General features: G+C 39.0%; 1 protein-coding gene across 2 annotated transcripts; it reads right to left on the reverse strand.

The window, feature by feature from the left end:
- Positions 1-2,159: 2,159 nt before the first annotated feature.
- Positions 2,160-26,257, reverse strand: TMEM87A (transmembrane protein 87A). 2 transcript variants are annotated; one of them, XM_066321259.1, is made up of 20 exons: positions 26,078-26,257; positions 24,611-24,668; positions 20,946-21,043; positions 20,033-20,149; positions 18,414-18,467; positions 18,220-18,276; positions 16,486-16,633; positions 15,752-15,813; positions 13,666-13,849; positions 12,747-12,846; positions 11,931-12,024; positions 10,958-11,030; positions 9,806-9,910; positions 8,636-8,694; positions 8,316-8,419; positions 7,908-7,981; positions 6,669-6,730; positions 5,723-5,778; positions 4,461-4,491; positions 2,160-4,136 (listed from the first exon to the last, which is right to left on the reverse strand). In XM_066321259.1, exons 1-20 carry the CDS (start codon positions 26,207-26,209, stop codon positions 4,095-4,097), a joined length of 1,710 nt encoding a protein of 569 aa, XP_066177356.1. In that variant the 5' UTR covers positions 26,210-26,257; the 3' UTR covers positions 2,160-4,094. The 2 variants fall into 2 exon arrangements, with proteins under 2 accessions (XP_066177356.1, XP_066177355.1); XM_066321258.1 differs by lacking the exon at positions 10,958-11,030 and adding an exon at positions 11,592-11,667.
- Positions 26,258-26,317: the final 60 nt, after the last annotated feature.

The raw sequence follows: 26,317 nt of genomic DNA on the forward strand, positions 1-26,317 counted from the left end.
GGGATAGGCTGTAGAAAAAACTCTCGTCTTCCCAAAACGTCACTACACCGGTTGCCATTGGCTACCATAAACCAGAGAAAGTTGGAAAGTCACCCGGGATGCGACGGCAGAAATTGATCTGCACAACCTGTGACAACCAGATGAGAACAGCGAGGCGTATCTTGCAAGCACATGTCTATTTTTTGAGGTCGTAAGTTTTACTTTAATGAACTCAGCCTATGAACTTAGCCCGTTGAAGTTCTGTCTCCAGGAGGAAATCTTTACTTGTTATTTTGTCCCTTCCAGAACCGGCCACATTTGTCATGGAGAGGTGCGACATTCCCAGTGACCTAGAAACTAAACTAACGAAACCAAACTCAAAAAGCACATGGTACAAAATTCTCCAAGCATCTTTACCAACAGAGACCACTTTTAGGAAACAGGGACTGAGGATGCTCTATGCTGGAAGATCAAAGCACAGGAATGGGAGAACAAGCACAGCATTCTTACATGCAGCTTCCTTCCTGCTCAGGAATGAAGATTTTCTGCTAAAGCACGAGACTGTGCTAAGTCAGATCCCCCTTCACAGATAGAAAAACTGCAAACTGCCAAAGGCTCAGGCATATAGCTGGTCTTTTTAACCAAAGATCCCTACAAAAGGAAAAGGGACAGGGCACTGACTTAGTGAAAGGCAATGTTTCAGTAACACTGGGGTACTCCAGGCATCAAATTATTTGTGAAGCATTACCATCTTCAGACTTTAAGACGTAGCATAAAACATAAACGCCATATAAAGTGAACATGAGGATAAATACAGCCCACAAACTCACACATCCCTACATCTACAGAATAACCTTCCCTAGGTCTTATGACTCTGACTCGCTGTGCCTATCAAGCCTCTTGCATTTCTTTACCAGGGCATGTATCTCTTACTCAGTCCCTCCCCTAGGAGCTCCTAGCAGGGACATCTTGTCACCCTAATGAAAAGCTGGTCAACATAATCTTCTTCACTGTTTTCAGTTTTCTGTATAGTATGCACATACATGCTACAATTCCAACAGCTACTTCTCACAAATGAACAACAAATCCATACAGAACTAATCAGGAAAAGAACTCTAAAATATCAGTCAGTAGTATTTTAGGTTTCTTGTGCCTGAGCTCTAAAATACTATTACTTTTTCTGCAAGTAGAACATTATTACTAAAAGCTTATTGAAGAACACTTGCAGATCCCAGACCTAAGAGTACATCTTTTCTCCATCTAGCTCACCAAGTCTTCAGAACAGTTTGCATGGTTTATTTTTGAAAGAAGGGGTATAAATTTGAATTATCTTCCCTGACTACATAATTACAGGTAACAACCTGCAGGATTTCTGGTTTCAAGCATTCAATTAATCTAGCTCGCTGAAGCTTTCCTTAGTTTTTCCAAGTCATGGGGCCAGTATGTCTTTAGGAGCAAGATCACATTTCAGAAGAAGCAAAGATCCCTGAGTACAACTAACATACCTGATTAAACATGCTACTGAGGGAGAGGCCACCCTGCTGCAACCTGCCAACACACCCTTTGCTCCTCACCCACATCTCATCCCCTGGCATCTCTCCTGCAATGACAATGTCATAGCCTGCACAATTCTGTGGGAGCTGGGCTCTCACAGCTTCTCCCAAAGACTGCAGACAAGTCCCAGCACAAACCTGGGTAGGCTAGGAGGCAGATGCTACTTTCCAACAATACAGAAACTCTGCTAAACAATGAAAAAAAAAGTTGCTAACTAATGGGTCAACAAGCTCCCTGTGGAATTCAGGACAACTTTAAATACTGCTGGAAGTGAGTACAATGGAAGGGTAGAAGGCTACAAGGATTGCCTACGACCCCTGTAGTCAGAGGCTGAAAGCACCATGCTGCTGCTATGTTTATTTTAAATTATTAATTAAACTACTAATACATATTAATTAGGTAAAGTAGTTGGTTCTTTTACTGTTTTTCAGAAATTTATGATTTGCCCTATCTCCATTAGTTTTTCAAATGTCAGACTTCATTTCCAATCTTAAAAAGAACTGTTAAGAATAACTCCATTATATATGCCATAGACTAAAGAGCTAAAATCAGGCAGCTCTGTGAAGGTGGTAACACTTCATGTAAGAGAGGAGGGAGTAGGAAACTGGAAGGACACAATGTGAGCCTTTCTACTCTTTGCCTAGCCTTTATTAAGTAGTAAATACAAACTTTTGTGCTTCCAGTAGAGAACATTTTTACCTATTTGTTTCAAAAAACCCAAACAACCCAAAACAATAGGATTTCTTTAAAAATGAAAACAAAACAAAAAAATTAAATAGCAAGCTTTGTGCAGCTTTATTTCACAAAATTTCCTCTCCCCAAAAGGACATGGAGGTAATATTTTTTTTCATCTATATCAATTAAGCATAGCAAATTAGAATTCTTTTCTAATTAAAGATTCTATCTGTGGCCTGAAGAGGATGGCAGAAGAGCTCCAGCAATTCTTGCAGAAGCAGTGAGGTGGTATAGCCACAGCTTTTTTTCTCTGCCCACCTGCCCTCCCCCCAATACAGCTGGCAGAAGATGCTATGTCCTTGTGCCTCAGCTACTGTACTGTAAAGTGCCATGTTTCAGCTTGAATTGCTGATAAAGAGGAGCTACAGCTAAGCTACCAGACCTTACAGTGGAATGAATGAAGTACAGGCACATGTTCACTTCTGCTGACAAAGCTATGAGAAGAACCAGAAAAGCTGACGCTCTACGCTGTTCCAGCAGCAGCCACATCTGCTTCCTAGATATCCAGCTGCTGCTTGCCTCCTAATCATCACTTTTAAAGGTTATGAACCCAAATTAGAGCTTTTGTCATACAGTTCACGACAGGTTTCCATGAGGAAGTTATTGCAACTTCAGCTGTTGCAGCCAAGCAAAAACTGGAACATTGTCCAAAAGCTCTTTTTCTTTTCAAAAGGGGAAACAAAATGCAATTATATAGAATAGAAACCTGCAACTTTGACTGAAACACAGTGATCTCAGAGTACCTCTTGGCCACAGGGACCAGCTGGGTCAGGAAAGCTCAGCATCAAATCACTCACATGGGAAGCAATTCTAAACAGACACTAGGGAACAGAACTATCCGAGCGCTGTGGACTCCCCATAAATCCTCTTTCAAGTAAGGCAGGCAGTGCTCACATCCCTTAGAAAGCAATGCCATCTTCTCATAGAGGAGTGCCAACTTCTTGGTGGGAGATGTTACACGTAAAAGGAGAAGAGTTCTGCTGAGACATCCTATAAATATCTGCTTAACGTGTAGTCAAGCACTTGTGGAGCACTGCAGGAGTGGTTCTGGTGATGTTTGCTTTCGTTGTTTTATTTGTTGGGGTATTTTTTTAAATTAAATCATGCAACACATGAAAGGTAGGGGCAAATAATTTTTCCAGGCATCCACCACATTGCCGGCAATGAGATGTGCCACAACAGCAAGTGTTAGCTCTAGGCAGCTGTTACCTACAGGTCAATGGCATTTAAAATAGAAAATCTTTCATACACAGTGTTATGAATAAAATTGCACTTGATTTTGTTAAAAACTCATATCACTGTAACTTTTCCAAATATTTCCTTTCTGGCATATTAATTTTCTTCATCAACAGGAGCTTCTCTCTAAAACTCTCTCATGCATATTGGACACACGACATACAACAGCAGTTGTTATCTACCAGAAAATGGGTCTGTTGTTTCTTCAGTGCTTATTTCTATCTGTCCCCACCCTCCCCCCAAAAAGGTACAGGCAGTTCACCTCTAAGTATAACATTGAAATATAAACTCCTCAAGCAGACATTAGGAATTTTAGTTTCACAGATTAAATATTTGAAAAGTTACAGAAGGTGCTGGAATAGTACACATGTCAATTGCTTAAAAATCCAAACTTGCAGCAACTTTAAATTCAAATTTCCAAAACGTTTATAATGTCCTTATGAACCTCTTCCACAGCAAGACACCCTCCATGACATTAAAGCATCAAACTTTCAAGGCTGAGATCAAGAGACAAATCAGCAGGATGTACTTGCTCCACCACGCAACTTTAAAAGAGGTGTCTCCACTTCCAAGAGCAAAAAGATACTCCTTCATTCCATTTTGGACCTTTCAAAGTGGGTAATCATTCTTTCCTGCAAAATAAAATACCCAATCTTGTAATTTTCCCCAGCAGATTTACATTATTCAGAACATGCACATTCACAACAAACAACATTCATATGCATTTTAAGTCAGATGTCCAACTTAGACAGCGGATACACCACTTATTTTAGAATACATTTGTATGTAAGAAGTTGTATCATGGTTGTTCCCACTATCCTTCCCCCACTGCAGTATTTTACTGTTGCACTGACACGAGCAGAGTCCAGTTATAATAAGCCAAGATCTTATCAGCTGACTCATGACTCCCCTGGCATGTCAGAAGACTAACTTGAAGTAAAGATTTCATTACTGACCTCGTCTGAATCCAGAAGAGCTGGAAGAGCACTACAGTGGGGGAAAAAGGAAGTTAAAATAATTAGAGCACATTCTAAGAGCACACTGACAACCATTTTCAATCTTACATTGCTTTTCAGGGTACAGAAAAGAAACAAGCCAGACCTTTCAATTTAACAGAAATTAGAGAAAGACACACAAAAAAGGAAGAGCCCAAGGAGTATCCTCAATGATCTTCACAATTTTAAAATTCTTTTTTATTATACCTTTCATTACCAAATGAACAATTTCCAAGTTGCCATGAAATAAGCTGCTTCACTCATACAGGAACACTGCTGAACTGCACTGAAGACATTTACAATGTGGGACCATGTTGTAAAAACATGTCCCAGAAGTCAAACAAGTTCCACTGGTACTTCAGCCTTCCCAGCTACCACCAATCTCCCATCTATTGGGATCTTGGCTCTTCACAACCCTGATCAGATTCGCAGAAACAGAAAACCTGCAGCAGATTAGCTCAAAGTGCCATTTTCCAGTTTATACCAGTCTATGCCTTTATTTTGCAAGAAATCTTAACGGTCTTCAAAAAATAAGTATTAGAACTGGGAAAACTAAATTCAATTGAGAAAATGCACATTTTTTCCTCTTAAAAATTCACCTAATTTCTTGTCTTTACCTAAGTTCAAGCAAAGTTTCATACTTGAATTCAGATCCTCTGCCAAAATTACCTGTTCACATTTGTGAACATATTTATGTATGATCTTTGGTTTTGTTATGAAAAATGTAGACACAGGCACTGGCACTTCTAGCATGCAAAATTCATTGAAAGCAGAAGATATACAGACAGTATACATAGCTGATTATATTACCTATATATTACCTTATATACTATATAAGCACAAAAATGACATCAGATGTTCCAGATAAAGCTGAAAACTGGGCTATATTATTCCATGGTTTACATTCAGCAAGATACTCTAAGGTCTTTTCAGAACACTAGAAAGCAGTTCATTTATCCTTTGTTTTCTGAATTTATGTATATTGTTTTAACTTTAGTAAAATGCAGACCAGGCTATGGTTTCACATTCCAAGAGACTGTTCCTTATGTCAGCCTGTGTGCAACCCCAGCAGACGGCATACAAGGGATCAGAGGCCAGTGCCAGGCTGAACCCAGCCTCCGCCCATGGAAGTGCAGCATACAACTGATAATTTATTTTAAAGCATTTTAATGTATTCCTGTGGGAAAAGAAGGTGTCTTTATTGTGACTATAAAAATACTCACACATCTGTCACTGATGAAGGAACGTTCTCCTCTACCCACTTCAGATCATCCTCTTGCTACAAGTACAGAAATTAAACAGAAAAAAAAGTCAGTTTTCCCATATGCTGTCATATGCAAGCCTTTTTCTTCTCAACCTACTTGACAAAAACCAAGGTACTTATAATGTCAGTTAAAAAATTAAAAACAAACAAACACAAAAAAACTCTTTCAATTTGATTTCTGGATTATAAAAACCTATTTCAAGAAAAAAAAAAAAGTAACAAAAAACTCACCCACTTGCTGTGAACTTTGTAACAGTCTTCACCATCACCCCCTCACAAAATAGCTAAGTTTGATTTTTATCTTATCTATCCTCAGGTAAGTAGTATACAGCTGCAACCAACCCTTGAGAAAAAACAATGCTACTGACAAATACATGATTGCTATTATAATGAATTCATACAGGTCTTTTGTACTTTTAAATTTATGCATGAATTCTATTAAAAGATTCCAAGACATATTTTAGGCCTCCTAGATGAATGTGAAAGTCATTAGTTGCTTTGCTTATAATATCCCATTCAAGTAATGAATCACAAATCTCAAAACCAGAGGGCAATTTACTTAAAATATGGCTCAGCCTCCCTCTCAGACTGACAAATTTGTTTAAAAAATGTTTCAATCACTATCAGAATATTGTATTACACAGTTCTATCTACACTGAATTGCAGAAATATTCCTAAAGAACAGACTGAATTCTTAAGTTCCCACTAAATTTACAGGAAATCTTGAGAGAAACCTGTATTTACTTTCTTTTCGGCAGTACTGTGCTTACTTTGACTCACACTCTGAAGCAAACCAAAAAGCTCCCATTTACTGGCTCAAAAGTTGGCATATTTGTGTACTCCTAATGGCAGTATACAAAGAAGAGATGAACCTATATTCTTCAAAGTACAGAGGTCATACTCACAACTTTGTTTGCTTTTACATTCCCATTTGGTTCTTGCTTTGTACTTCTCATTTTCATTCCCTCTGAAGCCAAAAGAAGAAAAACGATTGAGGTAACTGAATTATAATTGTTCATAGACTGTAAGTCAAAGTGTTGAGTGTTCATCCAGGATATTTCATCAGGATCAAAGAGACAGAGTTAGACAAGCTAATGATTTAGACTGCTTCCCCTTTGAAGGGCTTGCAGTATTTTTTCCTGACAGATGGAGTATGTAGTTTTTTACTGATTTTCAAAGTTTTACCAAGGAAATAAAGATTTCTAGTCCTTTAAGTCAGACATCAGCAGCATAGAACTCAGACACAGTTCTCAGAGAAGGTGTGAAATCTCCATCCTAGAAGACACTCAAAAGCCATCTGGACATGGTCCAGGGCAATGTGTTCTGGGTGACCCTGCTTGAGCAGGGGACTTGGACCCCTGCAGAGGGGTGACCTGCAGAGGTCCCTTCCAGCCTCAACCATTCTGAGACATAGGCAGCTCCCAAAGTTTATTTTACCTACTGACTGCTGACCAGTCACTTAGTTGCCTTAAAACCTGAGAAGCAGCATGCATCTCCCAGCCTGGCAGACAGCCAGATAGCACTGGTTTGTCAAACGCACCTCATGGATTACAGACGTCTCCTCAGCTCCTAAACAAGCCAAACAGCACTGATATATCCCAGCACAACTCAATTTGTGGACAGACAGCAGTAGGCATGTAGCCCTACCTTTTACACAGCTTATAGAGGTGTTACAATAGACAATTTCACAAATAAACATATTTGCTCCTACGGTTTACACTGGACATTCCTATGCTAAGCCCTAATGTAGAAAAGAAGATTTCAAAGTTCAATGAAAATTCTTAAATGGGATTTCAGAAGAGAACTGCACATTAAACTACAGCCTACCAACAATATCCAAGAGATCCTTGTCATCACAACAGGATTAAAACCTAAGACGTGACATATTTCATCAAACAAAGTCCACTGGAAATGAAAGCAACCACAGCAGTAAACAGTGTTTTCAGTATCAATGAAAAACCCCAGAATTAAACAGGCAGTGTAAATACTAAATATAAAGCCAGTGTTTCCTCTAGAACTCTGGGTATCAATGGCAATTGACTCTGCTTTCCCTGCATTAATAAAATTTTTACCAGAGCAAGACACCTTCCTCCAAGGAACTGTCTTCAACACTGAAATTGAGTGAGAAAATCTTTTTCTCTTACCAAAGCTTTCCTTTAACATTGGCTCTTTCTGCTCATCATCATCCTCCTCTTCTGACAGTGGTGAGAAAGCAAACCTATAGAAGTGAAAGAATGAAAGCTGTCTTAGAATTCCACTTCTTGTCTCCCAAGAGATCCATTACCCCAACATGGACATGGCTTGATTATTCTGTGTAGTTCATTTTTTTTAAGACAGATGCTAAACTACATAACCAAAGTTTAAGTCACTTCTTAAGTAAGTTGAGCATCAGGAACAGACTGGATTTTACATATGTAACTTCTCTAGGTTTACTTTTCCCCACACACACTGCTTATTGATCACAGCAACTAAAAATCACCCACCAGTGCTTTTTGAATAAACAAGCATTCCTAAACACGAGTATTTTTAGACAGAGGTAAGAAAAGCTAAACCTTTGGTTGTTAGCAGATGGTCTCCACAGAATCATGATGACAAAAAGGATCATTGAAAACAATAAACGCCAGATGGCATCATCCACCCATAGCTCTTGCCAGTCCTGTCAAGAAAAACAGCAGCACAAATGAAAAATGTTGTGAAGCAAGAAACTTCATGTCGTCATCTCTTTCCAAGGCTGAACTATAGGCATTTGTCAAAGAGGCTTATTACCCACAACAGTGAGAATTTTAGCATGCAGTGCTTTGTGGCAATCTCACTGCCAAATATAAACTTATCAAGAGGCAGCAACTGTAGAAAGCATTTAATACAAACTCACCGACTGACAGTCCACCAGCCTGAACTTCATGGTTGTCCAGATGATGAATACAATAGATGCTGCAATATTCAAACAAAGAAGCTGCTTGTTACTACATAAGATGCCAATTTAAACATCCCATTAACAGGACCGTGTTTCCCAAAGATCAAAGACCTCAATACTGAAATCCTGAAATTCAATTTAATAGTTTTGGAAAGCAAGCAATGGTTCTATTGCACTGACCTTAGACAGAAATTTAAGCGTAGACCAGTATATTTTACTCATGTTTCTTCAAAGGCACAAGACATAAATCAAATACAAAGTATTTACCCAACTCCTAATTACTATTTATTCTTCTTATATGACTTTTATCTAGCCTTCAAACCATGGTTTCATTATCACTTGACAAGTAAGGCTGACCCTGAAGAAACTGAAGAATCTAATCTGCTAGAATGCCTTAAGATTCAGATCATGACCACAACAGTTCCAACATTCAAACTATGCTCTTACCACAGTTTTAGAAGAGATTTCCCTCCACTGAAGTATTTTAAAGTGATTAAAAAACAGGTTATGAAAGGAATTTCATCAGAGCTGTTGTTCAAAAGGAAAGTACTTTTTTGCTTGTTTAAATTAAAAAGCACAGTCTTCAGAAGTTTTCTGCTCATGGTATTGTTAGCATAGTATCTGGAAGCATCAACAGATCTACTCCTGAAGTTCAGTTCACCACTACTATAAATGCAAGAAGGAACTCAATTCGTATTCTTCAGAATAGAGAGGGCGTTATGTTATAAAACTAGTTTTTCCAAGAATCACTCTGGCCTTCATACATCTTAAAAATCCCATACTATACAGTGATACTTCGATTTTGGCAAAAAGGTATCACTGTGAATTTAACAGCATAAGGTAATAATACACTTTTACCCATGGCTGCTTGAAGTGGGACTAAAGGGCTGTTAGAGGAGCTGCACAGAACTACTAATCTCATTAACATCAGAACTAATAATCCAGTCTCTGACATACCAACATAACACTTGGCAAATATCCACTGTTAGAAATGGGTGAAGTGTTAGAAATACCAAGAATTGTACTTACACAAGGTCATCAAACCTAAAAATTTACTCTAGTGACCAAATCAAGCTCCATATGAAAATGAAAAATGGTTTTATTTAACTGGAATAATTTTTTGCTTACCTGCTACTGCCAAGATGAGTGTGTTGGTGAAGTGCCGATACAAAGACAGTTTCACAACGTTTCTTCGAAGTTTTAGCAGCTTCATTGTTTGAGTTAAGCTGATGAATATGTATGGAAAGTCAAGGAAAAGTCTCTGAAGGGTAAAGCTGGTCACAAAGGACACAGACCTTACAATCAACAGCTCTCTCCACCATACACTTAGCCCTCCAAAACTCAGACCATTCTCAGTAGCAGAAAAGATTCATCCTATGGCAAAGGTACCAGAGAGCAAAATCTGTCCTTTTCAAGTTATTTAGTCATCTACATCTGTAACTTGTCACACAAAGATGGTATCCAAACAACTGTTTTGGGCTATGGCTCATTCCCTCAGGAAAGAGTCATAAATGACTCTCTGATAAATGAAAAGTAAAGCCTGAATTAGAAATTAGTTAAAATCTATTTAATCTATATGGGGGCCTTCACATTTTCTTTAATTTTAATTCCACAATGACGAAACAAGTGGTTAGGAGAGACATCATGATAGGGGAGAACTGTGGTTCTCACAGCTGGACAGCAAGCTATTCACATTTTAAATAGAGCTTTTGTGATTGACTTTCACTAAAAACACTTTACAGGGATTTTGCTATAGACAAGTTCAGCATTTGATGTCAGTTGCTAAAGTCACACAACATCATGGTTGCTTGGAAAGAATATGTCAAGACACCAAAAAATAAACACTGCCTTATTTCGTCATTTATTTCAAGACTAGTTTGAATTTTACAGAAAGACTTTTAGTTTTGATGTTACTAAACAACCTTCTCCCCAAAACATAAACCAAGTAATTTCTTCACAGGCTACTGCTCTGGTGCTAGGACATGCATGCTACACTAGAACAAATTACTATCACACTCAAGAATGAGATTCTGGTAACAGACTATATTCTGGAGCAGCTTTACACAGACACATCCAGTTCAACAAAAACTAGGTAAGCAGTAGGCAGCAGAAGGTTACCCGAACACTCAGTTAAAGAACTTCTATAACCTTTCCTAGAGGAAGAAAAAAATACATACTTGGATCTTGTTTTTAAAAAAAAAAAAAAAAAAAAAAAACCAAAAAACACCACAACCACCAAATTCAAAAGAAAACACACCCCATCAAGTAAAACAGTGAAGGATATCCACCAGCACAGGGCAGTATCTAGGAAAGCCAGGGGAATAAAAGCCAAGGAGGCAAGATCATTCTGGGCCTGGAGACAAAGAGAGAGCCAATAAGAACAAACTGAAAAGAAAACAAAGTAGAGATGGGAGGAGGGTCAGGCTGTTTTATGAGAGCCCACAAATACGCCACCACAACACTTCCAAGTTTTGCTACAGAAACAGAAAGCTTGAACCAAGAGTTTAGTCCAATGCACAGAGAGGAACTGACAATACCACATTGTCAGTTCTCAGTTCTCCACCAGCAAGGCAAGAAGCAGTTTTCCAGATTAAGTCAATCTAGCACTGTTAGAAGGAGTCTCTGCTGAGGCAGTTGTTGTGATTAATTGCTCTGTCCACTTCCATTACAGAAAACTAGCAACCAGCTTGCTAGAGAGGTAATAACTAAATATTTTACACTATCCATGGATGAACTAAAAGCTTCACTGGCAACTCTGAGTTTGACTAAGAAGGCAAAGCCTGCCTCTGCACGTACATCATAAACTTATCAAAGTCCTCACACAAACAAGCAAAACACTTTTTATTCCTTTTAAGTGGAAGACAGAAAAAATAAGCTATGAATAAGGTTGCAGCATTCTGCAGTTTTTAAAAGGATATCCACAAAATAATACAGGCATCAATCATGGACAGGACCAAGTTTGCTATCAGAGCCACAGTGTCATAGAAAAACTGGAAAAGTATCAAATACACATCAAGTTAAATACTTTATCCCAAAAACAGAGTAAGAGAAATCCACATTCCAAGGCGCGCTTAACGAATTCAGCAGCAGCACCCCTCACACGCACTTTCCTAGGCACAGCCTCCAAAACCAGAGCAGTGGGAATTTGGGTTGGTTGTTGTTGGGTATGGGGAGGGAAAGCAGCTGTTCACACAAATACACACAGCCAATAGTGTCTATGGCATATGGGAAAATTCAAGCAGTTATTACTGACCCCTGTGACTCTAAGAACACCTTCCATGCCAGAAAATAACAGATAAAGGGCTCCAGCCATAACTACTTTGTGAAGAGTCACTCCAAGGCGAGGCCTGTAGGAAACAAAGTGAAACTCAGATTAAGTGGGGAACAAAAAGTGAAGTCATATCAATTTGAATCTAAACATAAGGTATGAAGCATATGAATAAAAGGTCCTTGTAAGAAGCCACATCTAGATCCAGAAATATTATTTTGGTTCTTGAAACTTACTATTCATTCTGACTTATGGCATGATGTGACTAGGGGAGAGGCTAGCAACAGTCCTGTTTCTTAATTAACCTATTTAGTTTTCCATGACTATTTCACTAAGTCTCATCCCACTTCTTCACTAGTTCCCCCAGCAAATCCACACTTGCCAAAAATTCCCACTGCCATCTAATATGTGTTTTTAAATACAGCTGTGGACAGACAAATGAGCCAATCTTACTGAAGCAGATCCACTCCCCTATCAGTGATTCTTGACCTATCCCAGTTATAAAAGCTGCCCCTCACCCAGAAGGCAGGCCCATAAAGCTCCTATTCCAGTCAGTGGAGCAACTCAACAATGACTCAGAAACCCTCCCTCCAGTAGCACACAGAAGGAAAGAAGAGTAATCACAGTAAGGAACTGTCTCTGTTAACTAGTAAAGAAGTCCAGATCTTCTGAGCACTTAACTAAAGCACTTACCTTTTAATAAGCAAAATACAGGGAGATAAATACGGCCCTAAATTCTTAAAAAACAATAGCGAAAACCCTTGAAATAGAACACAATAAACCCATAACAGAATTACTCACTTGACTATCCCATATCCCAGGCTGACTATGATGACCAGAGTTCGAGCCAATGAGCGCTTCACAGCAGAAAGAAGTTCAGCCAGTATTACTGCTCCTTGAACTACCAGAAGCAAAGAGGAGGAAGTTAGCTCATTAAAATATAATACCTGTTTTATTAACTACTGCCTGCAATTATAATATGATAGCAGACACAGAAAGTAGGCTATTAAAGTGCATAATCTTTTTATTATCTACATCTGGAGTTAGCTTTCAGAAAAGACAGGTCACTTGGCATAAAAAATAAGCTACAGAAAAATTTTACATCCAGCCTAGATATTCGTCCAAACAAGTCAACCAACAAAACCTTCTGCACCATGGGTATGGCCAATTAGCAAAATGATAATGACATTTTACCTGCAGAGTTTCATTTGTATGCATCCAGCCTGAAACTCAAAACTAGAGTAAAAGAGTTTTACGTAAAGGGAATCTCTTAAACTGGATTATTCATTAATGAATTAAGAAACCTATTCCACCCTTAGTATGGGTTGATTACTAAGAGTTTATCTAAGCTGTCATGTTGAACAAGGAGTTTCAAAGTATCTTTCCAAGGCCAATATCAATTGTGAGAAATTAATTACAAGCTACACTGAACAAGTCCTATTTTAAACTTAAAACCAGCACTGCAGCACAGAATGTAGCATTCTATATAATATATATAGTGTTCTAAAACACTACTCTCAGGAGTCAAAGAAAGCAACACCATTTTACCTTTAGAAGAATACGGAGCATGATGTTTACCACATAGAAAAATACAGGAACTCTGGTTCCCTGTTCATTGTTCTGAAACAAGTAATCATGTATCTGCCACCCCAATTTAGCAATACTAAGCCATTAGTGCTATGCCCCCTCAATCACCCTGCACAATGCAACTGCCACCTACCGGACTCGCCCGTGTAGCGGATGTTCTGGAACTCAGCATAGAAAACGGCTTTCTCAAGCATTCCCAGGAAGATAACAGCACCAATCCAGAACTGGATCCTCAGGAGATCCCGCCAGTAACAGGCTGACCACGCCAGCCACAGAACTCCAAAGAACACGTACACAATACACATCACCATGAAAAACTATTACACAAAAAGAACAAAGAAATAGGAATGTCGGACCCAGAAAAATAATTTCCTTGTTTCCATTCCACAGCTGTAAGATAACTCTATATTTTCTCCCCTAGTATGGGAACTTTGGAAGTTTTTACATAGACAAGCATTGTTCCATTTGTCTTCTCCAGACTCTTTAACAGTGAGAGTCTAATCTCTCAACAAAGCAAATGAGAGTAACTGAATTACGGCGCAATTTCTCCTTTGAAGAATAGTCTGCCAATTTATTCACAGGCATTTTTTTCTAAGGAAGACACATGCTACTAGATTCCAAAAAGGTAAGAATTCAGGCAAATCATCAAGTACTAGAAACTCTAGTCATTCTCATGTATTGTTCTATTAATAACTTCATCATACATTTATAGTACTCTGCAAATAAACTCACAGGCCACCTTCAGACACCATCCCACAGAACAGAGATAAGCAACTAATGTTTGTATGCCCTACGTTCAAATAATTTGACAACTTTTCTCAAAAGCTAATTTCCAGGAATCTCAGGTTTTGACCAAGTTTTAGGCCAGCAAAAAACCTGCAGCTGAGAAAGAAATCCAGATATTCATTTAGATACTAAAACTTTGTGATTTTTGTTTGGTTCAATGTTACTTGCTTCAGAAGAACTTTTCATGGTATGTCTCATAGAGCAAACAGTAAGCTTGACAATGTTACACAATGCTGAATTTTCTAACCACACCAAAGCAAGTTAAAATTTTCAAAAGGACACTTAAGATTAAGAACAGAAATTAGGAGAAAGTAACACACTAAGTGAATAGCAGGAAGCAGTTAGCCAAAGCATAGGACAGTGCTTAATAATCAAGCAGTCTCCTCCTTCAGAAGGAAGACTGTTTTTTTTCTTTTAAACCAAGCAAATACTGAAATCAACTGCACAATCCATCAAAACTTTCACTAACTGAAAATACCTTCCTTAGGAGAGTAGCTTACTGATCCTTACACATTTTCACACCTGACCAATCCAGGCAGTTCAAGTGGTAAGAACCTAGGCAAGATAGTTCACATGCAGATGTTCCACTGAGAAAACATTTAGAGTTACAGATTCTTTTCTGGTCCTGTCACACGGGATATTCACACTAGTGAATTACATTTCAATAGAGCTGCTGGAGGCTTTTTGCTTCTGCAGGAAGTAAAATGTGTTTTTCAGAAATGCTGCCAGGCTCCACTACTGACAGGCTGCTCTTGCCAATACAGTCAGGCTAGAGACCTTACTTATTATTGATCCCCAGCTAAAGTCTGTCTTCACTACATAAACATTTCAAGTTCCTTTATTGTTTAGCATTCTCAACAGAAGAAACTAGAAACCAAGTCAATAACTCCATTGAATAAAAAGGGGATTAGCTCTTTGTAGCTCAATTATGCTTTCACTGCTAGGCAGTATTAAAGACCTCCTCGTGGGGTGTAAGACAGCTGGTGGAGGAAGCAAGATTAAGCCATAAAGGAACAAAGAAAGCAGTGACAAATGAAAGGGTAGCTGCAAACAAAAGCATGGAATAGCAGATTTTCCAAGATATGAGCTAAGGAGAATAACAGCACCAGTAAAACTTCTCCGTTTAGAGCTAATAATACTAATAACTTCAGGAACTACAAATTACCAACCATTAACTCAATCAATCCAGTGAAGGACAACATTGGCAGCACACACAAGGAACTGAAATCTGTGTCTGTTTTCCCTACCCTGTACTCAGAACAAAAAAACCCAACCAAACAAAAATAGCCCATCAAACCAAAAAACACCCTCAGCTAAGTAACTTCTTCACCTGAGACACTGGCTCTGTGGTCCCTGACGTATGACAGCAGAGTATTTAATTGACACTCAAATAAACTGAATTTTACAGATCAAAGAAAAGCTAGTTTACTTACAATCATCAGAGGGTAGTCTGCAAGTGAAAGATACTCATATGGCCCCTTCAGTTCTACTGTCACTGTCAAAAGACAAACCAATACGTAAATCAAACAAAAACCAAAAGGAGGAAGCCAGGACTTAACTGACTTTCACTTAAGCATGAAAAAGAAATTCCACATCTTCACATGGCCTTTAAATCTAACTTGCACTTTAATAAAGAAAGCTAAGACTCGGAACATACTCAGCCAAAAGCATGCAGTTAAAACATGCCCTATTACCAAGTAACTCATGACAATACTTAAAAAGTAATTTCTGCTGGAGATTCATGTATAACAGGGAAAATTCAGAAATACATAAAATTTCACTTTTTGAGGGGATTTTTAAACTTCTCTAAAGTTTGAATAGGTTATCAGTGCACTCTTAAATATAGTATCAAGGTGATAATTATGATCTTTGTACTCTATGTTTTGACTTATTAGTATAGATCACTGTATTGGTCTGCACATTTCTGGAACAAAAGAGCAAGCCTCAAAACTGAAATGCTTGGGATTGACTCTCGATTTCTGTCAGTAAACTGACAGAACAGTCTCAGGATCTTCAAGACAGAAGCAATCACCTCTTTTCTTAAATAAACTGTATATTCTACCTATTTGAAGCAAAGACAGTGTCTTATGAAATTGAACCATACTGTACATACTAAGAGTACATTAGACTACTTAGACTGGGAACACATGAAAATGAGCTATCTTACTTGTAAAGGGCTTGTTCTGATATGAGGAAGGTGTTGTTCTCTCAGTTCTTTTAAGTCTGGCAGTGGAATCCTTTGCAGTTGAAAGTGCAATTTGCACAATAAATATATATGGCCCATCTCGCCAAGTTTTGATAACAGCATTCATTGCCTGAAAATAAAACATCTCCACATAAACAGAGTGCAGTCGAGAGAAGACAAGAAAAAGACAGAAGTAGACTAGCCATATACAAGTGGTATCTTCCACGTAAATATAAATTTTGTCTCTTCTAAGACCTAGAACTTGTTCGTAAGTATCTGATAAGTAAATTTTAAATGTACTTATTAGACACAATTTAAAATTTCATTGTTTGATTCCAGAAGAATCCTCTAAGACCTGGGAGGTGATCAGACCTTTTTTTTTTTTTGCAAATTTAACACCAGCCTACTGCAAAAGCTACAAAGAATTCAAGAAAGCATCACACTTCTTTTCACTACAGAAGCATTAGGAGCACCACAGAGATTCCCGCTGAAGTCAACTGCTTGGGAACTGCAGAGCTAACATAACTCATCTCCCTGGTGAAGGCTGATTTTTACAGCATAATGTAGAAGTAGCTGAGAGGTAAAAGATTTCCACAGCAGCCATTTCCTATGGACACCACTACTATAGTCCCTGCAACAGCTCTCACATCTGCCAAGCTCAAATCCTGCCAGTGAACTAACAGAGGAACCCTGTCCAGATAAATATTTGCACCATCAAACAAATTAGAGATCTCTTTGAGTTCCAGCAGACAAAACTGTAAATTCCACAACTGAAGAAGCTCTAGATCTTTCAGAAACCACAGTATTTACTAAGAGCTTTAAAGTTAAAACTAAGACCATCTACATGTGTGCCACTGCCATGACTGCTGCAGAGCTGCAACAAAGATTTTTTTTTATAATGGCCTCTCTAAGAGAAATTCAGTATTAAGAACATGCATTTCTTTTAAGAAACCTCTTGACTACATGACCCAAAGCAAATAGAATACTATAAATTAAAAAAAAGAGTTTATGCTAATATTAACTAAACATAAAACTTAAAAACACAGTAAACTTGAAAGAACATGGATTCATTTACACACACAAATTTTTGCTTAAAAATACCACCTTTTCTTGCTGCATTGATTCTTTACTCTGCAATGGCACACATCTACTTATGTTTTAGCTTTAAAATCAATGGCCCTGAAAGTACACAAGGAGTAAAATACATTTTCTTTCTTGGCATCCAGGACATTCAATTTGAAAATTACTTTGAAAATTGTTCCTGGTTAAGTCTTGAATGTTAGATATAATAAAAATACTAAAGGACTTGAAAATCAAAAGTAATCAGTCAACTTTTCAAGTATAATGTTTCAAAAAACTGACCAAAGACAAAAATCAAATGTATTCTGTAAGAATTAGTCATCATTTAAAGAAGATAATTTCAATTACTATTCTAAATGACAATGGAAAAAGAAATTTATTTAATTTATACCACTGGTTTGAATGGTATCGGTTCTGTCTTTCACATATAGAAGAAGCAGTTACTCTGTTTACTACTCTGTTTTCTCTTTTTCCACTCAGCACTAATCTAGTTTCAAGCTAAAAATTCCAGGTGTCAAAAAACATAGAATACGATACCAACAATTTCTTAGACAAAGAAATAAAAATTTAAAAAGGCAAACCAAAACAAAATAAGACTGCTGAATTACAAGTCATGATTAAACTCAGTATACTTACAGTTTTATCTGTCACCATCGTGTGATTTCCTGCACTTTCCTTCTTATCTTTTACGCCCTAAGGTAAAAAAAAAAAAAAAAAAAAAAAAAAAAAAAAAAAAAAAAAAAAAAAAAAAAGGAAAAATGGATAAATCAATATGCCAAAACTACCTCATCCATGACTACACTCACTCATTAGAAGGAAATGAAAATTACCTCTTGTTTCTCAGGTGAGAGAGGCTCTGGAGGAACAAATTCTTTATAGAAAATCTGCAAGATATAAGAAAGGTAAAGCATTTACAGACACTTCACACAGTAACATGACATTACCAGAACAGCTTCTAGTAAACTCTGTTATGCTTTAAACAGCTGTATTAGAGAGCTTTTATTTTTTCTAAATTAAACCATTGTCCATTTATGCAAGGAGTCTTGAATACTTACTGTTTTGTAATTTGAGAGCTACTTTTCCGCCCCTCAAGTAACATGTATCTATTTTTAGAAACCAGACATAATAGCAGCAAAGTTAATTTTGTTTTTGAAATATGAATCAGTTGGATATCCTCATACTAGATAAAGACTACATAAACAGATAGAAGATTTTGACATTCCTGCCTTAATCTATGAAAAAGACCCCAGATAAGTGGGTGCCTATTGGAGATCCAGATTTTGCCAACTCTCCCGAACAGTAGTGACTCAAGATCTAGTAAAACTGGTAGTCCACAAGAGAAAAGCTAAACAATCTAGAGAAGAAATTCCTGTGAAATTTCAGAAACTATAATCTGAGAAGAATATTTTGTTAAAAATTCAGTCAGACTTTTCAGAGGAATTGGATGAGGAAGAATTTAAAGACTTTTAAAACCTTAAAGATTTTGACAACCACGTTTAGCTAGGATGCCAAAGCTCATGTTACACAGCTAAACCCACAAGGCCTCTTCTACAAAAACAAGTAAAAGTAGAACTGACATTTCTCATATTATTAAACATAAAAGCATTCATCATATAGTTTCTTCTTTCTTTTTAAAAACCTTTCAAGCCATCTTCACACATCAAAGGAATTAGAGGCATGCAAGCAGATTATCAGAAGTCATATTTAGGCATTATATTTTCTCCCAATAAAAAAATCCCAACGACCAAAATACCAAAAAGCAACCCACAACACTAGGTTCAACAGTTATGAGACATTTCCCAGTATTTTCTATCCATAATTTTTTGTCTGAATGAGGAATGGCTGAACACAGATGCATGATCTGCCTTCAACTCTTAAGTACACCATTAAGGAACTACAGCAAATTATACTGGTATTGTATCAGCCTGCTGATATACATCTGATGTCTGCACATTACTTCCCAATGCTAATTTTGCATTGTCCTCTTGCTTTCACTTGAATTGTTTCAAACATGTTCTAGCACTACTGTTTTTCATTTTTAACCTGCTACCAGTGCTTAAGTAACTAATTTTTCAACATTCATTTCCATTATTCTAAATTAAAATTATTTGAGTAATAAATGCCAGTCCCTTACTGATTCAAGTTTAGTGGGATCTCTATTACTCAAATAGCAGTAGCCCCCTGTAAATGAAAGAAATTCAGAATACAAAACCATTGACTAAAAGAAGCATTGAACTTTGCATCACTTTTACAGTAATTTGGTTGGGTTTTTTTCACTACCATGAGCAAAACAGTGAATAGCAAGCCAGAAGTGAAGGAAAATTAAGAAATCATCATCAGAGCTTGGTTGTCATAAACACATAGGATGCTAATAGATCTAACAGGAATTACCACTTTCTCTATATATTGTATAAGACAGCAGAGCAAACTCTGAGGCTTCTAGCCATACCTGAGGCCTGAAGAGCTCAGAGCAGTTTGAGAAGAGGAGAGAAGCAGTGGCATAGTATCCTGACCAACCCGGATGCTCTTCAGCCGTAGTCCCAAAATAGTTATCTGCTTGTTCATCCTGCCAAACAGAGCAGAACATAGGTTAGCATCAAGTATTTCAAACGGTTTCTCCCAGTAGATTGCTGCAAGACCTGGAAAACTCCATAGTTTCACTCTGCACACACTCTGAAATCAAATTTAGTAGAATAAAGGCATCAAAATCACACAAGACTATAAAGATTGGTGGTATACAGGCTTTGAGCAAGAATTAGGAAGCAGAGATGCAGCAGAAAATATAAACCTCAGTCTACAGAAACAAACTCTGCATTATTATTTTCAAGAGTGAAGATGCAGTCCTATGTTAGATTAGTAGTTACAACTGCCATAATTAATAATTTAAGTAAACATGGAAAAATATTAACCATAGAACACACAATTATGTCCTACCACATCTGACAGAAACACCATACATTTTGTACAAATCGCAAATGCTTGCAATGTGCATTGAAAAAGAACAGGATTTAGATTTAACATGTAAATACTCAATTTTTTCCGTTCATCGTCATTACGCATTCTTTAGAATATTTTCAACTACCACAAACTTACTTATTTTAGTGTCAATATATTCACTTAAATTCCTGGGTTTAAAACAATTTTGACAAACACTTCTACCGGACCCAAAACAAAGTCAACAACTGCAGCAAGCTGTCAGTCATTTCAATTCTATTCCAGAAATTTGTTTTCCAATGGAACAATGTGTCTTTCAGGCCCAAATCACAACGTGGATGCAAGGGAGACATCTCAAATTCCCTCATCCCAAATCTGCTTACCCCTAAAAACCATAACTAACCTATGTTTTTCCACTGAATTCTTACCCCAAAGTTGAAGACTTCATTGTAGCAGTCAGAGTACCTTAAGTACCAAGTAACATTGAAATTCTGGGAGGGTTCACAAGCTTTTTCATCTCCTTCAACTAAAAAAAACAAACAAAAAATCAAACATGAAATATGTAAGACACCATCTGCCTTCCAGGTTTCCAGGTTTTTCCTCCCATTCTATGCAAAACCAACATAATTAAATTTTAATGAAATCATCGAATTTTCATTGAAATTTTAATTTCAATGAAACAGAAAGCAAAATAATAGAAAAATATTTTCCTCAAGTAATTCATTACTGTTCAGTGAAAGAAAGATATATGAGAATAGAATTCCATTATAACATTATGCCATTATTAAAGAGTTGAAGATCATTTGGAAACTTTTTGTCCTTAAGAAAAACAAGGATGTTTCAGCAACTGCAAATACCAAACGAGAACAGCAGCGCCTCCAATATACAAAAAGGCCCTCCCTTACAGAGATAGGGGCACATGTAACAGGCAGAGAAAGCTAGGAACAGGATAATACCAAGCAATTTCCACACATAATTTAAATATACCAATGCAATCACCAAGGAAATGAAGATAAGACTGTGCCAGTAAACATCCATGCCCCGAAAAGAAAAAAAGACATACATCAGCCCATGTTGCCAAAGCTGCAATGCTACCTGAAACATTAAGACAACTTGCCCCTTTGATTTACTTTAGTAACAATATGCATGAAAAGTCAAACAAAAGACTTTCCCTCTAGTCAGGAAGGGTTGTGTGGGTTTTTTGTGTTTCAAATCTCATTCTTAAAACTAAAGCCCAATAAAGAGAATTTGACATTAAGAAGACAAGCTTGACCCCAAAATAAAATGAGCAGTAATTATTCAGACTCTTGGAAGAGCAGTTTAGATTATTACATCTGTGTTTCTCCAGCCAACAAATGGCAAAACTCTTATGAGTTAGCAGAATACTTGCAGTGGCTAAGAAGTTCCCAGAACTTTAAGGGCAACATTCATATGAGGATGCACCCACAACTTTCTTGCATATACATTTTTAATGAATGTTTTCATACTGACTGACCACTGTGGGTAGAAAAAACGATCAGAAGGAAAACTCTGCCATGGAGTATTAATTGACTAATCCCACTTTATACCTCGTGAGTACTAAAACACATATATGTACAGCTAAAAACTCTACAACTGAGTTTCAAACACTGAAAATTTAGGCAAAATCACAGAAAAAAAGGAGTTTCCCTATGACACCTTCTGGTAAGCATGAAAACAAGGCATACATGTTCCACATTGCCCTAGATGTTGCAGAGGGCACAACAAAGAAACTAAAAGGCAGCACAAGCACTACAGTGACATAGGCGGATGGCAAGTTCTTTGATGACACGAGCTCTTTGGACAAAAATGGCCAAATGAGGAGTATCTCAAAAAAAGTGCTAGCAAAAAATAAGAGTCAAAAATATCTTTTAACTACCTCTGTGAAAAATAAATAGGCAACTACATATTCAGTGGTAGCACACACAAAGGTAAAATGGTCACTCCAACAATCCACAATATCTGCAAACATCAAAATTACTGAAACCTTGAAAAGGAACTACTCCAAAAGTCAGAAAAAGTATCCATGGCATTTACTGAATTCAGCAATATGTTAATCTAAGTTCCTTAGTCTTCAAACAAAAGCCAGTAATATTCAACTTGAATGCAGTCTTTGTACTCATCTATAGAGAGCAGGATTTCTATCAGGAACCTATCAGATTTCTATTCTATCCTATACAGGAAACTAAATGCCTTCTAGAAAAGCACTTCAGAAAAGTAGACAAAAATAAATTTATTATTGACAACACTACAGGCCAGAAGCAATCTTCCCAGTCAGAAGCAGAAAGCATCAGACACCAATATGCCATACAGATTAAAGAAACAAAAAACCAACAAAAATCAAGACAAGCGGGGCGGGGGGGGAAGGAGATAAGGAGATGCACGTGCTCAGGAAAACCATGAACAACCCATAAGCAAGAAGGGTCATATTGCCCACACAAACATCACACAGCAGATGGAAGAGGCAACAGACAGGAAACAAAAGGAGACCAGTTTCCACACAGGTATGGGCAGAAAAGAAAAAACATGTAAAAGTTGAAGCTTCCCAGTATCAGGTGCAGTTAAAGTTTCATCTAGACTGAGAAAATGAGTCTTCCTTCCTCTTTCAGTGATTCATTTTCCTAATACATGTAAATCTTTCAATCACACTGGTATGTAAAACAGGTGTCTTCATGAAAAAATTTTAAGGCTTAATGCCTGCTTAAAGGTTGACCATACAATGTAATTCAATTCCACACCAGGAGCCAGGGGGTCGAATTCTTACTGACAGATCTGCCTTACAACAAATAATTTTTTTCCATGCCTTAGTTCCTTCTCTCAGTTATTTGGACAGCAGTAGATTTACCACACACTTCACTTCAGAGACCTGTATCTTAGATGACATGTTACTATGACTACACTATTTCTATTAAACTTTAGACAAGAAAGCCTAAAACTTATGAAAGCACCAAAATGCCCTTTCAACCCCCGCCTCATTTTCCCAAGGAGCAGATTTCTAATTCTGATCCCTCAGCTGTACACTTGCAATTGTCTCACTGCAAAATGCCAACTTCAGCGTCTCAGCTACACTTGTCAAGGGGGAAAGCCCTAACACTGAAGTGACGGCTCTTCACCAATAACCACTCAAATACTACCCTACTGTTTCAGATTCATGTGGGATCAAGTGAGGCACTTCAACAAACTCTCCTTGAAACACTGTCCCAAGAAGGGTGTGCATTGGAAGTCAAACCTGAAAAACAACAAGGTAAGTACAGATACCAGACAGAGACTAAACAGCTTACTCTCATGGTAAAAACTGGTGCAAACAACTACTGAAAGCGTTCAAAGCGCATGGCAAAGATTTCACACCTTTTTAAGTCAGCTAGTCACTTCTATCACATCTTATTGCCATCTAGATGCTGTCCTCATATTGACAGGTAAGAGGGTATTTCACAGAAACTTTTCTTGGAGCAGTAACCTACATAACCCATAGACCTGGCCAGATCAGCAAGAGCAGTACACAGAAGAAATGGGAAGGCTGCCAACATGTTTGCTGGCCAGAACAAACTCAGCGATCACACTTTTACACTGGGATCAGGAGGAGAAAACACATCTCAGGAGAGCTCTGCTGCAGTGTGCAACATTCCCTTACCACACCCAGAAGCACCCAGCTAAAAAGGAACAAGGCTTCAAAAAACATTGCCTTCTGTAATTACATCAGTATACAAATAGCACCCGTCCAGCTGGCACCTGATCTCCCAGATAAGGGAATGTAACAAACGTTAAATAGGAAAAGCACACCCCACAGGTGACTACCCACTATCTGAAACAAAATTATGCTCCCATTGCCCATCTTGCCCTCTCCACAGACAGCATGAATAGAGCCATTCATTCCTCCTACAACCAAAACAGATAACAACTGGGAAGCTCCAAAGCTGTTAACAGACTCAAGCATATCAGAGCTGTGGCTTTCCTGCAGTGCTAGACTAGCTGTCACTGCAGCCAGTGCAGTTAAACAGTGTTTTGAGTTTCCAGTGCCAAAAATAGGCGGGGTGTCAAAAAGCAGAGAGCAGGTTAATCCCTTGTAACCACTTACATCTCAGGAAAATGGTGGTGTTGCTGAAGAGAATCTTCCCAAAACTAAATTTCTTCCCCTGCAAAGGCACAAAAAAAGAAGAGGTATTAGTGGGCTTGATGCCTTATCAGCCCTAAAATCACAAGCCAAACAAGTTCGAAATGATAAAAAGCAGTTAACACTTATTGACGGTCCTCCAGGTGCACTTGTGGTGGAGTGCACGCGTGATGCAGGGCTCAGACACATTTGTAAATTCAGCAAATTAGCATCACTGACAAGAATCCCCAAGCAGAAGTACAGTTAATGAAGTAATTCCCCTCGTGGTTTGACCCCTACTGAAGCCTCCCCTCTGCTTCTAGCCCCACACTGCTTATGTCTAAATACACGGGGAAGTGAAATGGTCTTGGTTCACTGAAGAAGCAAGATTATGGTAGGATTCCAGGAATGTGTTTGTCTAACCTAACAGTGTAGGAGAAATACTGAAGTTAGCTAAGAAATTATATAAGTATACAATAATAGCCTACAGAGCTACTAATAGAAGAAAAATATATAAAATGCAAAAATCTTTTGGCATTAGGCTTAATGTCACTGAGCTTAAGTAAACATAATCTTCCATTCTGAGTTTTAAGTCAATACAGTAATGAAAGCAAATGTCAAATCTGGAGCCAGACTTACTGGACTTTCCAGTCATGCTTCACCACTCTTCAACATACTCTTAGAGATGGTTTAAGAGGCTTGGGGCTTTTTGATCTGCAAGCGGAATCAACTTCACAAGGACATTTGTTGAAATGATTACCATTTTCTTGCTGATTAAACGGTCTGGATCATCCAACAAAAAATAAATTTCTGTTCTAAGAACCAACAGGAGTGTTCACCGTGATCCTTCAGTTTTGTTCCTGAAGCTCAAAAGCCTCACACCAATTGGACTCTCACTGCCTGATAAAGTCCGACCGAATCTGAGCAGCTTACCTCCACGCAAATTCAAGCACGCGGGGTTTATAGGAAGTGCCGGAATCCCTTCACCTTCCCTAAGGCCTAACACCTCTCAGCCCGGGCCACGGCGCTGCCCGACGGTGCGGGCGGCCTCCCCCGCACAGCGCCCACCGAGCCGGGCACCAGCCGGGGAGAAGCCTCCCTCCTTCCCTCCCTTCCCACGGGCCTCAGGAGCAGGGGCGGCTCTCCCTCCGCCGCCCATCGGACTATTTCCCGTGCAAGCCTTCTCTCCCCGGCCGCCACCGCCGACCCGCCAGAGAGGGCTCCAGCCTAGCAGCAGGGCAGGAGGCAGCCACGGCCCCCGAGCCCCAGCTCCAGCTCCGGGGCAGGCTCCACAGAGGCGCGGCCCGGGCAGAGACACCCCCGGCCGCAGCCGTCCCGCCCGAGGAGGACGCGCGGAGCGGCCGCGGCCTCCCGCCCGCACACGTTCGCTCCGACCGCCGCCACACCGGCCGGCCCGGCGGCTGCGGGCCCGGCCCCGCTCCCCGCACTCACCAGGAGCACCGGCAGCCGCCATTTGGAGCGCTGCCCGGCGCCCGCCGTGCCCGCCAGCAGCAGCAGCGCCAGCAGCCGCAGCAGGACGGCTCCGGGCCGCCGCCGCCCCCCGGAACGCAGCGCCGCCACCATCCCGCCGTACGGAGGCCGCCGCGCTGGCCGCGCCTCTTCCGCTCCCCGCGGAGGGACGCGGCGGTCGTGGGCCGGCGAGAGCGGCGCTGGGCGGAGCCGCTCCCGGGC

This window comes from Sylvia atricapilla, chromosome 6 (assembly GCF_009819655.1).
Source record: "Sylvia atricapilla isolate bSylAtr1 chromosome 6, bSylAtr1.pri, whole genome shotgun sequence".
NCBI lineage: Eukaryota > Metazoa > Chordata > Aves > Passeriformes > Sylviidae > Sylvia > Sylvia atricapilla.

Bases quoted from the DNA above. Each gene is read 5' to 3' on its own strand.
- TMEM87A (XM_066321258.1), bottom strand. From the start codon at position 26,209: ATGGTGGCGGCGCTGCGTTCCGGGGGGCGGCGGCGGCCCGGAGCCGTC. The intron at 24,669-26,077 runs GTGAGTGCGGGG...GTGCCTTTGCAG, and splicing joins GGCGGCTGCCGGTGCTCCTG to GGGAAGAAATTTAGTTTTGG. The intron at 5,779-6,668 runs GTGAGTATGACC...CTGTACTTGTAG, and splicing joins ATGTAAAAGCAAACAAAGTT to CAAGAGGATGATCTGAAGTG.